Source organism: Apodemus sylvaticus, chromosome 1 (genome assembly GCF_947179515.1).
Source record: "Apodemus sylvaticus chromosome 1, mApoSyl1.1, whole genome shotgun sequence".
In the NCBI taxonomy this organism is placed as follows: domain Eukaryota; kingdom Metazoa; phylum Chordata; class Mammalia; order Rodentia; family Muridae; genus Apodemus; species Apodemus sylvaticus.
This window is the reverse complement of record NC_067472.1, coordinates 140,428,997-140,447,239: the sequence shown is the minus strand read 5'-3', so window position 1 is coordinate 140,447,239 and position 18,243 is coordinate 140,428,997. Positions and strand designations below refer to the sequence as shown.

Here is an 18,243-nt window from a genome sequence, read left to right as displayed (position 1 = left end):
AGGTAGATGATTGCATGCAGATAAACAGGGAAGCAGGATCATTATATACGACTGAACATGGAGGCAGGTTTAGCTCACTTCTGCAGGAGCAGTCTCTACAGGGAAACGGTCTTCAGGCTGGAGAATATGACAGCGGACATGTTCTGTACATCCTACCAGCACTTGCATTCAGACCTCAGGGGCGTGCTTTACCATCTCTGAGTGTCACTGGGGTAGACCTTGCCACTCCCATGGGACTGGGGCATCGGGGTCCTTGACATGGTCATGCACGTGTCTGCAATTCACAGACCGTCTCTTGCTCGGGGTCCCCTCCACTCTCTTCACCCAGGCCTGTCCGTCCCTTCTGTCCTGTGTGCCAGCCGGCCCATGTGACTCTCGGGAGCAGAGCAGCTTTGCAAAGGCTTGTGACCTTGTGGGAGTGATGGAGGTGCATTGTAGGCTTTATATTGTTTTCACCTTGGCCATGTTTGTAAGAGAAATTGGTACTCAGGGCTTTCCTTGGTTTGTTGGCATCCGACTTGCGGTTTCTGTTAGAACCCTGCTTATGATCTTCAGGGCATGCTTCCGCCTTTATGGGGCATAGGCAGTAAGCTGGTGCTGGCATGAGATAGCAAGCTTGGGATACGTGCTCCTTCTGTCTGGCACCCCTGCCGCTGCCTCCCTCAGGCCCACTGCCAGGGGCTTAGGATAGCCTTGGTGTGGGGTACAGAGAATGGTGCCTGTCAGAAAACCTGTGGTTCTTGTTAGTGAGGGACAGAGGTTTCCTGCTTCCTTCTCTTAGCAGTGCTGTCACTACTACAACCCTGTTCGTGGTGGAATAGATGGGAGTTTGGGCTCGGCACTGTGGCTGGGCCTGGGTTCTGGGCAAGATAATATGGCAGGATGGCAGAGGCAGCCAGGTGGGAAGCAAGGGGTGCAGAGGTGGTACAGTTGTTCTGGACCTCTCTGGCCTTAGCCAGAGGCCACCAGCAGCTCACCCCTCCCCTTCTCCCCCCTTCTCCCCTTAGGTTTGAGCTTATGCGCATGTGCTGGCAGTATAACCCCAAGATGCGGCCCTCCTTCCTGGAGATCATCGGCAGCATCAAGGATGAGATGGAGCCCAGCTTCCAGGAGGTCTCCTTCTACTACAGCGAGGAGAACAAGCCTCCGGAGGAGCCGGAGGAGCTGGAGCTGGAGCTGGATCCCGAGAACATGGAGAGCGTCCCACTGGACCCTTCGGCCTCCTCAGTCTCCCTGCCTCTGCCTGAAAGACACTCAGGACACAAGGCTGAGAACGGCCCGGGCCCTGGCGTGCTGCTTCTCCGTGCCAGTTTTGATGAGAGACAGCCTTACGCTCACATGAACGGGGGCCGCGCCAACGAGAGGGCCTTGCCTCTGCCCCAGTCCTCGACCTGCTGATCCTCGGACCCGGACCTGAAGCACATGCAAAACAGTAACGTGTGTGCGCCCACGCGGTGGGCGGGGGCGGGGGCGGGGGGAGAGCAGGTGGTAACAATCTAGTCACAAGCCTCCTGTACCTCAGTGGATCTTCAGAACTGCCATTGCTGCCCACGGGAGACGGCTTCTCTGCAGTAAACACATTCGGGACCTTCCTTTTTTCAATATGCAAGCAGCTTTTTATTTTCCCTACCCAAACCCTTAACCGACATGGGCCTCTGCAAACCTTAATGACAACACTTAATAGCAACAGGACACTCGAGAATCGAGTCTCTTCGTTCTCTGCCTTTTTCTCTCTTCTGCCTTCCCTCTCGCTCCTCTCCCCTTCCACTTCCAAGCTCTCCTTTCTCTCTTTTCTGCTTCACAGTGGAAAAATGTTTGCGAAAGCTTAGCTGGGAAGCCTTTTAAAAAAAAAAGAAAGAAAGAAAAAGAAAACAAAAAACAAAAATCAGATTGACTTACTGGCTGTCCCTGGGCTCCTCACCACCCCGCGTACACCTGCCCGACACCATAGGTCTTTACAAAGAAAAAAAATTTCACACACCGACATGAATTTTTTTTTAACTGTACCCTTAACCTTTTTTAGGGTCACCCAAAAATTTAAAAGGGCCATTGTTCATCTGTGGTTATCATTTTCATGCTGCCATTTTTGCCAAAAACCCTGCTTTCGGTTTGGTTTTTCCTCTCGCGAGTGTACTCCCCGCGCTGATTTCCCCTTGTCCAGAGGCATGGGATGAAAGGCGGTGTCAGTTGATAATAATAGCATTTGAGAGACACATTGCCCAGACTCCCGCTGCGCCCGGCGTGCTGTCCTAGCCCACGGCTCCTGTGTGACGACTAGGTTACCGTGGGGGAGAACCGGACAAGATGAAGAAGGGGAAAGTGGAACTGGTTCTCCACCCCTACCCCACCCACGGCGCCCCAAGAACTCTGGAGGAAGTGGCCATAGGCAAGCCTGAAGGTCAGGTCAGGCCGTGGGTCCAGGTGGTCCTCACACCAACCTTGTCCGCCTCCCCAGCCTCCCCCGGCCCTCCTGAGGGACTCGTCCGGCCGGCTGCTGGTTACAGATGTGCGAGGAAGGGATTCAGACCCACAGCAGTACGGAACAGCCCAGGCAGCGGCCGAGCAGGCTAAGCTTTCACAGGGTCTGTTCTAGGACTTCCTCATGGGTCTCTCAGTTCTATGTTAGACCGTGAAATATTTGCATACACATCGTCTTTAATGTCAGTTTTATAACTTTTTTACAGTTCACATATTCATCTATACGTCTGTACAGGAAAAGAAAGGCTGCTATTTTTTTTGTTCTTTATCTTTGTGGATTTAATCTATGAAGCTTTCAGGTCTACCCCTTCTTCCTTTCCGCTCACTCCCAAGAAACTTCTATGCTCGTCACTAGAGTGTGGTTTTCCATCCTCTTCCCAGCAACTGATGCTTCTAGGACATAACTTGCCGTGAACTGTTTGATGCCTTTTTATACATACATCTCCCTTCCCCTGCTCCCTGCAGCCCCTCTCTATCCTCTAACCCGTGGGCTCTGAGCACAGTGCTGGTATGGGGTGGGGAGGATGGGAAGCCAGAACCCACGTACTCCTGGGCCCCGCTCTCTCCCTTCCGCACCTCCCGCCACTCACAGCATTGGAGTCTGTTACAGTGCGAGGCAGCCAAAACTCAGGTCAGAAACAAAAAGGTTAGAAATCTCACACATCCTGGTTTAGTGTTTCTAGTCCCCGTTGTTGAAAGTCACACTTTACTTTCTCTCTTTGCTTTGGTTGTCACACACACCACATACACACACACCACATACCACACACACACACACACACACACACACAATTTTGGGATATAATAGCAGTTTTAACTGAAGACAGCAGTCATTGGATTATTATTATTTTAATGAATATTTGATCCTCCTATCCCACCAAAAAAATAAATAAAATAGCTGCTCAAGTCACCAGAGTACAACAGAGCTGGCCTAGTGACCAATCTGTCACCTTCTTCCATCTTCACTAGACCAGCTTGTCAGAAGGGATGGCATCTTCGGGTGAGCAGGGAGTGAGACGCCAACACCGCGGCCAGGGCAGTGACCTCAGCCGGTTCTACAGCCCAAAGCAGAGCAGAGCTGACCCATGGTGGCCCTAGAACCTTAACCAGAATCCGGGAGCTCTGGGCCTGGGCTCCTGTTTAGTTCAGATGTAACGCTTCTCACCAGAGGAGTGACAGCGAGAGAGATGCTTCCAGGTGACAATATTTAAGTTAGGGGTAGGAAAACTGTTGGAAGGTGCTGGTCGCGGTTGTGACTGGGGATGAGACGCAGAGAAGACAGCTTGGAGCTGTCTGGCTTGTCTCTACTTGCAGGCTGATGGCGTTCACTCGCCTCTGCCCCACGGCGTTTCCCCTTAACAAAGAGAAGAGGAGGAGGGGGAAAAGGCTTATTAAGAAGGTATTTCATGTAGGAGTTTTAATTTATTTGGTGATACCTGTTTTAATCACTGTAGAGAAGCCCCTGTTATGAATTTAAACGTTGAGGAAAAGGTGTATGTATCTCTGTGTATGTGTGTATTAGATGGGACAGTTTTTGGTTTGGGGGAGGGGGTTGTTATTCAAACATTTATCTACCTCACTCTTGTTTTTCGTGTGTGTGTGTGTGTGTGTGTGTGTGTGTGTGTGTGTGTGTGTACAATACATCTCACACTTCTCAGTACCTGACAGTAGGCCAGTGATACTGGTAACTCATCCACTCCACAGGCCACATACCCAGGTGAAGCGGAGAGGAGCTAGGGTTCAAAGCAACACTAACTCAATCAGCCTTCCCCCCCGCCCCCCGCCCTGTCTCCAAAAGCCCACCTCTCCTAGGGCGACTTTGGTCTTTCTCCTCACCTGGTTTCCGCCTTTCAACCCAGCAGCCACCATGAGCACAGAACACAGCAGTAGAGGGGGTCGCCGGCCCGTCCTCAGCTGACTGACTTTGGAACAGAACTTTATATACAGATTGAATGACTAACAAATTCTATCCCTAAGAGAGCAGGTACTCCCAGGTTTTGAGGGCAGGAGGCACCCACACATAGGTTGTCTGAGAGTCCCAATGTGTGCACATGTCAGGGTGTCCCATCGGCCCCCTCAGCTGCTCCTCTGAGACCTGCACGGTGGCAGGGGCATGCCACCATTGCTGTCTTAGCATTGGTTCCTCTTGGAGGTACAGCAGTCAGGGAGCTGTCCCTCACCCCTCTGCTTCTGACAGAAGGCCAGTATAATAAAGGGGGCGGAGACAAAGCCTGTGCCCCCTGCAGGCTGCTGTCCTTCCCTCCTCTTCCCTGCCCCACCCCCCACCCCCCAGGGCTCAACAAAGACTGACCAAATCTTGAGGCTGGAAGGCCGGCGGTTGGCACCTAGCCTTCCCTGTGCTCTGCCTCTGTCCGCCCCATCCGTCTGCTGCTCACGGGCGGACAGTGCAATCCTCAACTCCAGCAGCTGCTCTTACGGGCCCTGGGGACTTCAGCTGGGAAACACGGTGGCCGGTCTCTTCCCCCCAGTGTGGAGAACTGCCTGACAGTTCAGTTAAGCTCAGGAGTCCTTTGCCTCCTGCCAGAATGCTGCCCCTCCTCTGGGTTCCTAGATGCTCACAGGGTCACTGGGAGATACTGTTTGATCAGGGTTTTCTTCTACACTGTAGGTGACTCTGGTATAGTGGCCTCTCCTCTCTTGCACATACCTGCCGGTTTTCCACAACTGGATTTCTACAGCTCATTCAATTGATTTTAAGGGTTTTTCTTTTTTTTTCTCTTATTTTTGAAACTGTCCGAGTTGTTGGTGTTCTTTTGTTTTTGCATGGGTGTTTTTTTTTTAAGTAGAGAGACAGCACCAACGGCGTAGAGTCTGTCCGTCATAACAAATGCTCCAGAAACACTTAAATAAAAAGTCAGCTTGTATGAGGGTGCAGTCATTCCGCTGGACCGACCCGCCCTGACTATCGCAAGGCATCCTATCCACAGTTCTAGCCTGATTTCACGCTGACGTTCCCCGCCTCTTCCTGATTTTTCTCTTTATATGCTTCAAGTACTCTTACCAAGCTGAGTCGTGGCCTTTTTCACGCATCCCCCTCTTCTGACAGGAGCTCACACTGCTTGAAGTAACACGAACCACTGAGGCACAGCATGCAGGTGACGTGAAGGCCCAGGTGTCCCCCACCAGGTCCCAGGTGACCTTCCTGAGTCGTGGAGATACAGTTGAACCTGAGCTATGTGAGGACACTTCCCCATCTCCTTTCAGGAATGTCTTAACGTTGGATTCATAGTCAGGATGTGGCTTCCTCCTTGAGATATAAAAGACTGTTCAAGGCCATTCCTGGTCCCCCCCACCCCCCTCCTGCCTGTTTTCTTAGGACTCGGGGCAATTCAATGGTAGGAAAAGCAGCTTCATAAAATAGAAAAGTGATCATGGTGAGAGGAGCAGATGGCAGTGTGGTGTACAGGAGTGTTTCTGGGGTGGGCTGACAGATGGATGCACTCTGTGTGGTGCCAAGTTCTAAGCCCGAGTTCCCAGAGCCTCAGCCTCAGCAGCCTATCTCTGGTTGGCAGTGGCTATACCTGAGGCAAGCAAGTAGTGGTGGCACGGTCGCACTGAGCTCCTGTGTGCGGGAAGTCTGGGATGCTTTACCCAAGCTCCTCTTTAGTCATTGTTGGGTCCTCTGAGAGTGGCCACACAGTGCTGAAGGCAACTCCTTTCCTAAACATTAGCATCCTGAAGGAGACAGGACCACCCCGTCAAAATGCTCTGGCCCATTTTAGCAGTAATGAATTTATGGTTTGGGTTTTGGTTTTTGTTGTTTTTAATGTTACTGTTATGTCTGTCTGATGTCTCTTTTCATTTCCTGGGCTAAGCAGCTGCATTGAGAGCCCTGGACCAGAGAGATCCAACTCCTTAAGAACCAGTGACCATGGTCAAACTTTTATCGGTCCACTTTGAACTAGGTGGTGGTACAAATGAGAACTTCAAGACAGGATGTTTGTTTAAAATTGAACCTCTCTTCCCAGAGAGATGCTGAAGATACAGACCTTGGACAGGCCAGGGGTCTTTGCTTTGGGCTTTCAGCTTGGATGACCAGTTGGCGATTTAGAGAAACGGACATTCCTTGGTGGGATGACAGAGTAACGGTGCAATAGGTAACCATGGTAACCGCATCGTGGCATGAAGGGAATTGCTGACAGAGGGAAAAGGGCCTGGAAGAAGCATGGACCATATTTGGACTCAATGGTTTCTGAAGGTGTCAGACCACATGGAGGCGGTGGAGTCATCTGCGGGCATTTGGTTTCAGATAAGAAACTCAGCATCCTGCTCTGGAAGCTTCTCCCAGAGCTAAGTCCCATGTCGAAGAACTCAGACTCCTTCACGCTCATCAGATGAGTTGTCAGTCTGGGGCATGACGTTAGGGATTTATTTTATTTTTGTTTCTGTGAGAACTCATAATCACTGATTTGTGTGTCCACATTTGTGTCTGCATCTTTCCAGTAAAAACATTCTTCAAATTACTCATTATCGTTTCCAATAGGGCTTCTAAGTCCAGTAGATTACGGGTAGTCGTTGACGAAGATCTGGTTTACAAGAACTAATTAAATGTTTCATTGCATTTTTGTAAGAACATAGAATAATTTTATAAAATGTTTGTAGTTTATAATTGCCGAAAATAATTTAAAAACACTTTTTTTTCCTCTCTCTGTGTGCAGAAATATATGTTTGTGGTCTTTTTTTCCCTTTGTTTTCTTTTTCTTTTTTGACACTTGTTTACTAGCTAGCTTTACAATATGCCAAAAATAAAAATAAAAAAAAAATTAAAAAGAAATTCTCCCCAGGACCCAAATTGTGGTTCACTCTCTTTCCCACATGCTTTCTGCTCTAGTTTGTAAAAAAAAAAACAAAAACAAAAACAAAAATATAAAAAGATAAAAATAAAAACAAACACAAAAAACAAAAACAAAACAAAGAAATGCCAGTGGTTTAAAAAGCCCTTCTGTATTCTTCAGTACCTTGATCCTGGAACCCTTTGCTGGGGAAAGGAATTACCTGTTTCTTACTGTCCCTTGTGGAGTGCAGCAGCCTAAACAGATGGAAAGAACTCAGAATCTTGCTGGCCATGGAATAGTATGATGCCACCCAGCAAAGAGATGGCACTCAGTGGGGACATCTGGCTGGTGTGGCTGGTTCTAGTTCTGCAGCTCCATGGAGATGGGAGGGTTTCAGGACACTGGAATGGCCTCACAGTGATCACGTGATTCTGATGTGCAGGCCGTTGGCTCACGTGCCTCAGATCCTAATGGAAGCTGTGCCTACCTGTATTTAATGGCCAACGCCGAAGGTCCACGTTTTCTAATACAGAACAAACTGGTAACAAAAACCACAACGTGTGCCCCCTCACCCCCTTTTGTAGAATTAAAATCCATGTCCTTTGGCCCCCCATGCATTATTGGCCATGTCTCTGGTTCCACAAGATACCGTTGTTGAAAACATCTGGAATTTTCTAACTGCTGGAAAAGGTCTAGGAAGTGTTTGTGGGTTTGGTTTGGTTTTTCAGTTTCTCGTGGGTGTTGGGCAGTGGGCAGACATGTCAACAGGTGCAGCAGGTGCCTACCTGGTGACATCTCCTGTCTGTGTCCTAAGCCAGCAAGGTTAAAGGGAGAGCTTTGCCAGAGTTCGTCTACCTCTGGGATTAAAAAAAAAAGAAGAAGAAGAAGACTCGATGGAATGGACACGTGGCCAAGAATGCATTTCTGAGTTTTCTTGTTAAATTTTTTCTTAAAAAAGAGAAAAAAGTCTAAAAAAGATAATAATATGGCCAATTTGTTACATAAAATAACTTTCTGTGTATAAATTATTCCTAAAAAAATCCTCTGTTTATATATAAAAGAAAATCAGTAGATGAAAAAAATTCAATGTTTTTTGTATATTCTGTTGTAAGAATTTATTCCTGTTACTGCGACATACTCGGGATTCTTTACATTATGAAAAAAGAAACTTTGTCTATTTTGAATGGCTGAAGCTAAAGGCCACTTGAGTCTATTACTCTGCTTTTTTCTAGTAGTTAAAGTACCACATGGATTAAGTTAAATAAAAGAATTCTGTATGCACCTTTGCCTCCAGGTTGGTTTCTTCCTCTCCGTTCTGCAACCACTTCCTCCTTGTGGAGCTGATCTCATGGTGTGTGTGTGTGTGTGTGTGTGTGTGTTCACATGTGTCACTCAGAAACTCTCAGCACAAAACAGCATTACTGCATCCCAGACAGCATCACCGCATCCCCGACAGCTGAGTTCCTCCGAATGCAAATTGCTCTTGAGCTTGGAGAAGCTACTGTCTCCCGGTTCAGTCAGCTAGGGGAGAATTATGCACAGGCTTCAGCCCTGATTCACAGACTTGTCTTCAGGACCTTCAGTTGACAAAAGGCCAAGGTAGGTTTGGTATGTGTAAGTCTGGGGGCGGGGCAGGGTTGTCAAAAACTTAAATACGTGCATTTCCGTGTCTTTGGAAATGCTTCATGGTTGGGGCACCTCGGAGGGTGCTGGAGAGAACCAAGAAAAATCAGAGGCTGTGCCTGGCTGCAAGGTGCTCTTGCCCACAGGTTCTCGGAGATACTGACCTCTCCATCTTTGTCCTAGGAAGTTGGTGGGCAATTTGGGTTGGAAAATGAAGCAAGTCCTACATTCTAGTCTCCTGAGAGAGTGGGCAGCATCCTCACTGAACACTGTACACTGACAATGGGGAACTCGGTGACAAAATCAGAACACCAAGTCAAGAATGGTAAGATGTAGGTGGCGGGAGCAAATCGGAGGGTACTCAAGACCTAGTGAGCCTCAGTAGCCAAACCCAATGGGTATTTGGATTTATAACCAGAAGGTCGTTGAAAGAGCACACCTTCGGATCTGGTACTGTCCCAGAGTTTTTTCTCACCGAATGCCCAGGGATCTTCACTAGATGACTCTGAAGGTCTTATTTTTGTGCCGTCCTGGACTGGTCCTGTGCCTGCAGCTTGCCATGACACGCTATACCAAAAACCTGCCTGGCCGGGAGGCAGCTGCTTCTAAGGATAAAGGTACTAGACCTTTAAAAGTTAGACTCTTGCGACGGGGGGGGGGGGGGGGGGATGACTCAGCGGTTAAGAGCACACAGGTTCAGTTCCCAGCACCCACCATGGCAGCTTACAATTGCAACTCAAGTCCCAAGGGATCCAGAGCCAAGGGTGTGATACCCTCACACTAATGCACATCAACTTCCATAATTTTTTTTAAAGGCTCTTTCTCCTCCCCTTGGGGTCTGAGTCACTTTTTTTTAAATCTTTCTGAAACAGGGTTTCTCTGTGTAGCCCTGGCTGACCTGGAACTTGCTCTGAAGACCAGGCTGTCCTAGAACTCAGAGATCCACTTACCTCCCTAGTGAACTTTGTCATTAAAGAAAGGCATGTGCCACCACTGCCCAGCTAAGTCACCTCTTAAGAGGGTTCTATAATTTCTTTTTTTTAAACACTTGCTTACTAGCTAGATTTACAATATGCCGGTGCCCCTCCCCCCCCCAAATGAATACAGAAAAAACATATTCAGGCCACAAGCTGAGGGCCCAAGCTCACAGCTTTTGTTGTTGTTGCTAGTATGTTGTTGGTAATACTTTCTCAGTCCAAAATCAGGACTTTTTGTTAGTCTGGTTTATAGATGAACACACAGTCATGTTTCAAGCCTCCCAGACATTAAATGACCAATGTAAACCAGTGTTTTATACTATGACTGGGCTAGAGAGATAGTTCAGCAGTTAAGAGCACTGACTGCTCTTCCAAAGGTCCTAAGTTCAAATCACAGCAATCACACGGTGGCTTACAACCATCTGTAATGGGATCTGATGCCCTCTTCTGGGGTGTCTGAAAACAGCTACAGTGTATACATAGCTATCAAGCATGCAAAACCACCCACTAGCAGCCGTGACTGAACAGGATGCAGTGTATATTGCCAGGGGATGCCAGGCCATTTAGAAAAAGCACAGTGCAATGGGTGCCTAGGGTCTTGAGAACTTGAGGCAGAAAGAGGATGGAAAAGTTCATCGGCGGGGGTGGGGGTGGGGTCTGGGCCTCCCACCTAGGTATCTTTCAAACGACGGTTTTTTAATGTGTCTGGCCAGGTGCCAAGTAAAATATCCTTGGAGCCCACTCCTGGGACAAAGGGACTTAAGGTTTGGGGCAGGAGTTCCTTGCTTGCAGTGACGGATCTCCATGGGACTAACCAGCCAAGCCACTAGGTCCTGTGCCGGTGACCTGTATCTTCCCAGTCCACCTGGGGCTTTGATCTGCCTTAGTGTGACCTGGCTCTGTCACATGTAAAATGTTCCTGGTTTCTTTGCAGAGGGAGTCTTGTAAAGTCATTTTCTTGCAGAGGCAGGCAGATTTCTGTGAGTTCCGGGACAACAAGAGCTACACAAAGAAACCCTATCTCAAAACAAAACAAAAAAACAGGGAAAATGGAGAGGTGGCTGAGAGCTTAAGAGGTCCTGAGTTCGAGTCCCGGCAACCACTCGGTGTCTTCTAGCCATCTATAATGAGATCTGGTGCCCTCTTCTGGCATGCAGGCATATAAGCAGGGAGAACATTGTATACACAATAAATAAATCTTAAAAAACAAAAAAACAGTTGAGAGCTATTCAGTTCATTTGGTTTTGACAGAGTTTTGGTGGCTCTTTGTTGTGCTGCTGGCTGTTGAACCCAGAGCCCTGCCTCTTTCCCTTCTCCCCTACCCTCTCCCCCTTCTTGTAACTTCTCCTATTCTCTCCTCCTGCACCTCTCCCCATCTGCCCCTCCCTGGCTATCCTGGAACACATATAGACTAGGCCTCATCCCACACATCCCCGACTCAGTCTCCCTAAGTGGCTACTAGGCTACGAATGCCTTTCTTTCAGTAAGCCACCGGGGTTTTTTGTTGTTTTGTTTTTGTTTTTCTGACCTAAGAAGCCAACAGCAGTTTTGATCACACCGGCACAGCATGACAAGAAATTGTCCAATGCTTCCAAGCAACTGTCACCTACTTCCTTAAGAGGAAGCTGTGCTACTGATGGGCTCATAGTGAAAAAGAGTGCCCAAAAGACATCGACGTGGTAGACACATAGATCTTTGCTCTACACAGCTTGGTGCAAGATCTGGTCCAGTGTCCTAAAACAAAGTGAACCAGGAGTGTGGTGGTTTGAACAGCATGGTCCCCAAAGGCTGACAGGTCCTCAGTTGGGAAGAATTAAGAAGGGTGGCCTTCTTAGAGGAGGTATGTCACCGACGGTGGACTTAAGGTTTTCTTGTTTTCTTTTTACTTTTTTTATCTGGTTTTTTCGAGACAGAGTTTCTCTGTGTAGCCCTGGCTGTCCTGGAACTCACTCTGTAGACCAGGCTGGCCTTGAACTCTGAGATCTGCCTGCCTCTGTCTCCCAAATGCTTGGATTAAAGGTGTGCTCCACCGATGCCCAGCCAGACTTAGTTTTCAAAAACATTTACGTCCGTCATTTCTAGTGTTGTGATGAAAGCAACTTAAGAAGGAAAGGGTTCGCCCTGGTGTGCAGTTCAAGGTGGCAGAAGACACACAAGGAAGGCTGAGGGGCAGCAGTAGAGGACTGGCAGGTCATATGGCATCTGCTGTCAGGAATGGAGAGAGAGGAGGAAGTGGTTGGTGGGGGTGCTATAAGGAGGAGCGGAAGCTTACTTTCTCAGGCAAGGCTCCACCATCGAAAGATCCCACAGTCCTCCAAATCAGGAACAACCCAGGACCAAGTGGTTCCACCAGATGGGAGGGTGGGGCATTCCACAGACCACTGCAACAAATGGCTGCAGACAAAGCGCTAGGATGAACACCTAGCAGAGTTGGAGTGATAAATACCACTGAACTGCAAGAGGGAGAGGAGAGGAAGAGAGGGAGAAGGAGAGAGGGAGAGAAACACAAGAGACTGGGTGGCCCCAAAGCCATTCACAAGAGCTGAATGATGAGCTTGGGGATCAGAATTTGGGCCTCTGGCGCCAGGGCTATGCCTGCATTTCTGGACCTTCTGAGGCAGCTCTGTCATCCTACCAATCCAGGAAGGACCACACAGCTGTGGAAGGGAATCATGTCACAAAGGTCAGAGCTTCCCCTAGTTAATCCCTTGTGAAGCATCTGCCTTTGTGAATTTTCTTCTTGTTTTAGACACTAAAGTCAGTCTGTGATTCTGTGTGTCCACCCCCCCCCCACACACACACACCACACCACCGCCACCACCACCACCACCACCCCCAGCCTTGTTAGAGCCTCACATAGCACAGCTGGCTTCCCCACCCAAGCCTGAAACATTTCATTTTAAAGAAGGCATCCCCCTGCTGCTTCCCTCAAGCTGCTGTACTTTGAGCCTGGACTTTCCCACTTTCTTCCAGCATTTCTTGAATGATGACTTGCAAGGCTTTGCCCAGAAGGCTGGCTGAGAGCCGGTGCGACAGAGGAGGGACGTGGATGAGCGCCGCATACCCAGTCCCAAGGTGCAGAGACAGTTAGTAGGTGTAATCACAGACGTACCTGCAACCACATCGAAGTCCCCATTAACTCTCAGATCTTGTCGCTGCCAGACACAGTAGGTATAATTTTCATAAAGCATGAGTTTGAGGGTGTCCATGCCTACAAGCCCAGTACTACTTGAGTTTGGCTCTTCTGATAGAGAAAGGACATGGGCTTAAGAACACGCCAGACACATTGGTCCTTGGGCTCATAGCCCAAGTGGTCAGGACAGAATTGAGCCAGCCTTTCAAACACCTAGTGGTAAAACACCTTCACCACACTGACCCCCTTATTGCCATCTTCCCTCAGGTATTTCTTTATCCCTAGAAGAGAGAAGAAAGTGCTTGGGGGTGGGTGGGGTGTGTGTGTGTGTGTGTGTGTGTGTGTGTGTCAGCATTTGGAGAAGAGGTTAAATTAATCTGCAGTGCCTGTGACAAATAAGGACACTTTTGGAGAAGCCTGTGACCAAAGCAGCCATGGACAGCATAGAATAGCCTCTTGAGGAGAGAGAACGGACTCTGAAGGACAGTCCCTCTCTCCCACCTGCTTGGCACACGGACACCTGAAGTACCTGCCGGCATCTCGGGAAAAGGCCACTTCTACATCTTCAACAGCAACATGCCGGCAGACCTCCTTCATGTTGACAACGGACAGCATCACTTCAGGGCCACCTGGGAGGCATGTTCCATCCTCCGGCCGGAAGCCTCTTACGTCTGAATCCCGGTAGCCTCGGTTCTTACCGCACTGCTCCAGGAAGATGGCCTTGGTGGAAGTGTCCATGCCCACGTGCACAGCAAGCTGTATGAACATACGATTCAGAAATCCCAGGCCACCAGATCACTACATGTGCAGAAAGGCCCAGTGATGCCAGGGCCCCGCTCCCAGCTACAAAACATATCAAACTCCGAATCCTCCAGGAGCCCCCAGGCTCTCTGCTTAGAACCCTATTGAATGGTGCTGATAGAAAAGGAGCATATCTTTGGGTTGAATTATGCATGCTACATCTGCATTTAAGGACTTTTCTATTTCAAATGGCTCGTACGAGGGTGTGTGCTCTCTTTCCCCCTGGGGATGGGGTGGGGGGAGCAGGTATCTAAGATGACTCTAGGAGAAGCTGACCTTTAGCAGAACCATGTATCTTTTAAATGAAACTTTCAGAAAGGAGGCTAGGAACAGTCTAATCCAATCTTTTCTTTTCTTTTCTTTTTTTTTTTTTTGTTTTTTTTTTTTTTTTTTTTTTTTGGATTTGGTTTTTTCAAGACAGAGTTTCTCTGTATAGCCCTGGCTGTCCTAGAACTCACTCTATAGACCAGGCTGGCCTTAAACTCACAGAGATCTACCTGCCTCTGCCTCCTGCATGCCAGGATTAAAGGTGTGCACCAGCACACCAGGCCCCTAGCAGGATGCTTTGAAGGTGGACTGACCCTGGGTGGATCATGATCAGACCTTCCTAAGCCCAATGCTCTTTACCTTAAAGCCCTCAGAACAGCCAGAATTAGCCAGGGCCTCTCTTGTAGGTGTGAACTATCCTTGAGTTCTGGTTTGAATACAAGATTCCCATTTTATCCCGCCCACCCCGCCCCCAGTCATCTTTTAAGATCTGCTTTATGTGTTTCAGCATAAACTTACACACAGACTGTATGCCCAGGGTCTTCTCTGAGCCCCAGCCCATCCCCCGCCTGGTATGGGAACAACTCAAAATGACCAGGAACCAGGGAAACAGCAAGGCTCTCTCACTGTACTTCCTGAAACCGGGGCACCCTAGGGAGACACATCTGACCAAGCCGTGTTTGCAGCACTGAGGTCTGTGGACAGATGAAGACGAGCCAGAGGGAGAGGCTGGGAAGACACATGGCAGCGGCGGCTAGGCTAGCAGAAGGAAGCGCAAGAGTCCGAGGCCTTTGGGAAATTGGTATGACACGCCGTGCTCAGCAGCTGACAGGTGTCTTGCATGCCACAAGGCAAATAAATCATCTAGCCTTGCACCCTGGCTGCTAATCCAAACACCAACTGTCCGGTGTAAGCTGACGAATCCCTAGTCATCTCTCCCGAAGGTACAACCGGGACACGCCACCCCTGGAAGGATGGGGATTGAAATTTGAGAATTTCAGACGCTGGACAGAATGCTTGGTCAGGTGTGGACTTCTCTGGGATAATAGGAAGCCATGGAAGGATTGTGGGTCAGAAAACAAAGGGCTTAGAGCAACCTCTTAAGCAAATGGAGGAGTGCAAGTAGGGCAGGCCTATCCTGGGGTCAATTTGAAGTAATGCAAAGGGAGCTGGTCCCGTAGCTTTGTGTGCCTGGAATTGGCAGAAAGATTATTGTGCGGATATAATTTTAGAAACAAGGGACTGGAGAGATGGCTCAGCAGCTAGGAGCACTGACTGCTCTTCAGGGGGCCCTGAGTTCAAATCCTAGCAACCACATGGTGGCCCACAACCATCTGTGATGAGATCGGATGCCCCCTTCTGGTGTGTCTGAAGACAGCAACAGTGTACTTACATATAATAAATAAATAAATCTTTTCTAAAAAATTAGAAACAAAAGCCATGGATCTTTTTTTTTTGAGAGAGAGGACAGGAAAGGGAGAGTAGAAGAAAAGGAAAGAAGGAAGGAATGAGAGAGAAGAGGAGGAGAGAGGAAAGGGAGGAGGAAGGGAGGGGAGGAGAGGGCAAGGAGGTGAAGGAAGGTGAGGATGGAGGTGAGGCAGGGAAGGATGTGGGCCTCCTCCTTCCAGGCAGAGCAGCAGATAGGTTGGAAGAACGAAAACCAGGAGCCTGAGATCTTAGAAGTGTGTGCTTGCTGTTGGTCCCAGTTCAGCCAGGATCGTGGGGCCCAGCTTGTGCCTCCATTTCCACCCCAGCTGAGCTGTTCCTGACTTCCTTTCCTGGCATTTCTGGACACCCAACTCTATGCCTTCTAGGTAAGATGGCTGCCCACAGATCCCAGGCAGGATCCATCTCTGGGTTCTGGGGAGGTGGCCCTCAGAGGCAGGTGGGTGACCTCTCTGTCTGTGCTGATCTTCTCGGAAGATGAGGTGCTTCTAGACAAAGGCTGGAACCTCCCAAGCCTCAGCTTCCCCGCCTGTGCACTGCAGACACAAGAGCCTCTCTCAGGGCCGGCGTGAGAGTTGGCAAGGCCATGCAGCTGGAGGGCCACCTGGAGGAAGATGCTCTTTGGATCTTGAAGGGTTAGTTCGGAGGTTGTGGTGCTTTGTATGTGCTTGTCTCGGGGAGTGGCACTATTAGAAGGTGTGGCCTTGTTGGAGGAAGTGTGTCACTGTAAGGATGGGCTTGGAGATCTTCCTCCTAGATATCTGAGCACGACCAGTCTGTTCCTGAATTCCTTTGGATAAAGTTGTTGAACCCTCAGTTCCTCCTGCACCATGCCTACCTGGATGCTGCCATGCTTCTGCCTTGATGACAATGGACTGAACCTCTGAACCTGTAAGCCAGCCCCAAGTAAATGTTGTCTTTTATAAAACTTGCATTGGCCATGGTGTCTGTCCACAGCAGTAAAACCCTAAGACAGAGGTGTACAGAGATCCTCCTCCCTGCTTCCTTCCTCTCCTCTCCCCTCCCCTCTTTCTCTTCCTCATCTTCCTTTCTTTGCATAATTCTTTCTTCTCCTTCCCTTCCCCTCCTCTCCCTCCCCCCTTCTATTCATCTTTCCCCAACTTGTCACGTGGTCACTGTTCATGAGTCTAAAATAGTTCAGTGATCATTTTCTCTGCTTGGCTCCACAAGCAGGAGTAACAATGAGAGAGAGAGAGAGAGAGAGAGAGAGAGAGAGAGAGAGAGAGAGAGAGAGAGAGAGAGAGAGAGAGAGATCACATATCACATGTTCCCCCTTGGTGGAGACTAGGGAGCCATCAGGTACCAGTTAGACCCTGGCCTGGGTTCCAGCACCATCCAGGCTTGTGAAGAGAACAGTGGAAGCCAGACCTGGGAGAACTCACTGGGCAAATGGAGAAGAAGCATTACAGAGCCATGAACAAGGCTGGGGCTGAGTGCTGGAGCAGTTTGTCTAGCGTAGCATGAGTGACATCTTGGGTTCCGTCCCCAGCACTGAAGAACGGGAAGGAAAGGGATGGTTGAGGGAAGAGGCAGAACAGAGGCTAGCCATCGGTGGCAGGTGATGTAGCCATTAAAAGAAAGTAACGTAGACATTACAAAGACCACTGAAGCCGAACTCCTCCGAGACGGGGAGCACACCAACATGGTCAGCACTGCGCACAGAGCCGCTACACTTGGTGAGATGTTTCCAGGCGTATAATGTACCGTTTTGAGTTAACGAATAGTCCAGTCATCATCCGAGGCTGCCTCTGGAGGACCCTAGGCACTCTGCTAAGCATGTCCTCCCCAGGGACTCAAGAACAGTAGATGCCAGCCCCTCCTACACGGGGGACAGTCAAAGTTCATAGGGACACAATTAAATGGAAGACATTTCAGGAAGCAGCATCCAAAGAGATACAGAGGGAAGCTCTGGGACCCTGAGGGCTGCCCACAGCCCTTACTCCTGTCCTGAGAAACTCCTGGTGCTGGTTAAAGGTAACTCTGCCTGAGCGCTGTCAAGTTCTGTCCTCCACATAGGGTGCTTGCCCCAGCCCTCTCTCAGTGTCCATTATGTGATTCTTCCAAACTGATGTGTCAGTCTTGCCTGGAAGATCCTCTATCCAGTCACTGTCTCCAAATATTTCTGATCATGTGCCCCATTAATAAAAACATTTGACATGGCATACCTGACCACTAGCTGGTGTCCAGATGACACAGGGCGCAATGCTCTTCCCTGGTGAGCATTTGTAGTTAGGATTCATGGCACTCACCCAGGACTGACTCCTGCTTGGAGTGGTCTTCATTGGGGAGATGTAAATCTTTAAAGGCCTCTTTCTTTCCTTAACCGCTTTTCCTAATTCTTTACTGTTTGGACCAACACGCCAACTCATTTTTGTTTCTGTGGCTGATAAGGGCCTCTGGGAGGGCCACAGGAATCGTCACTCCTCATTTCCGTGTGGTTCATGTTAATTCATTTTATCTCCTATGTGTGATGTTGTTACAGATCATTTTTATGAGATTTCTTGATCATAATGTGAGGATTAGTTTAATTAAGGCGGAATGGTGTGACCCTGGAACCCATTAATAAGTTGAAATGCTTTATAATGAACTGTGAGTAAGTAGAGGAAGACGGGCTTTTATAGCACCACTGCGTCCCTTCCCCCCACCCCCCAAGGACCTCTAGGATCCCGGGCCTGTCTGAGGCCTGTGTAGACACCAAGCA

General features: G+C 49.0%; 2 protein-coding genes across 2 annotated transcripts in view; one reads left to right on the top strand and one right to left on the bottom strand.

The window, feature by feature from the left end:
• Positions 1 to 8,555, top strand: part of Igf1r (insulin like growth factor 1 receptor) — a 286,828-nt gene extending 278,273 nt beyond the window's left edge. The window contains exon 21 of the mRNA XM_052160852.1: positions 1,008 to 8,555. Within this exon, the coding sequence (XP_052016812.1) occupies positions 1,008 to 1,398 (391 nt within the window). The 3' untranslated portion in view covers positions 1,399 to 8,555. The remainder of the gene's footprint in view (positions 1 to 1,007) is intronic.
• Positions 8,556 to 12,802: 4,247 nt separating this feature from the next.
• Pgpep1l (pyroglutamyl-peptidase I like) lies at positions 12,803 to 13,837 on the bottom strand. The gene is given in 2 exon segments (XM_052178421.1): positions 12,803 to 12,986; positions 13,537 to 13,837. Coding segments are annotated over 2 exon segments (423 nt in total). The 5' UTR covers positions 13,776 to 13,837.
• Positions 13,838 to 18,243: the final 4,406 nt, after the last annotated feature.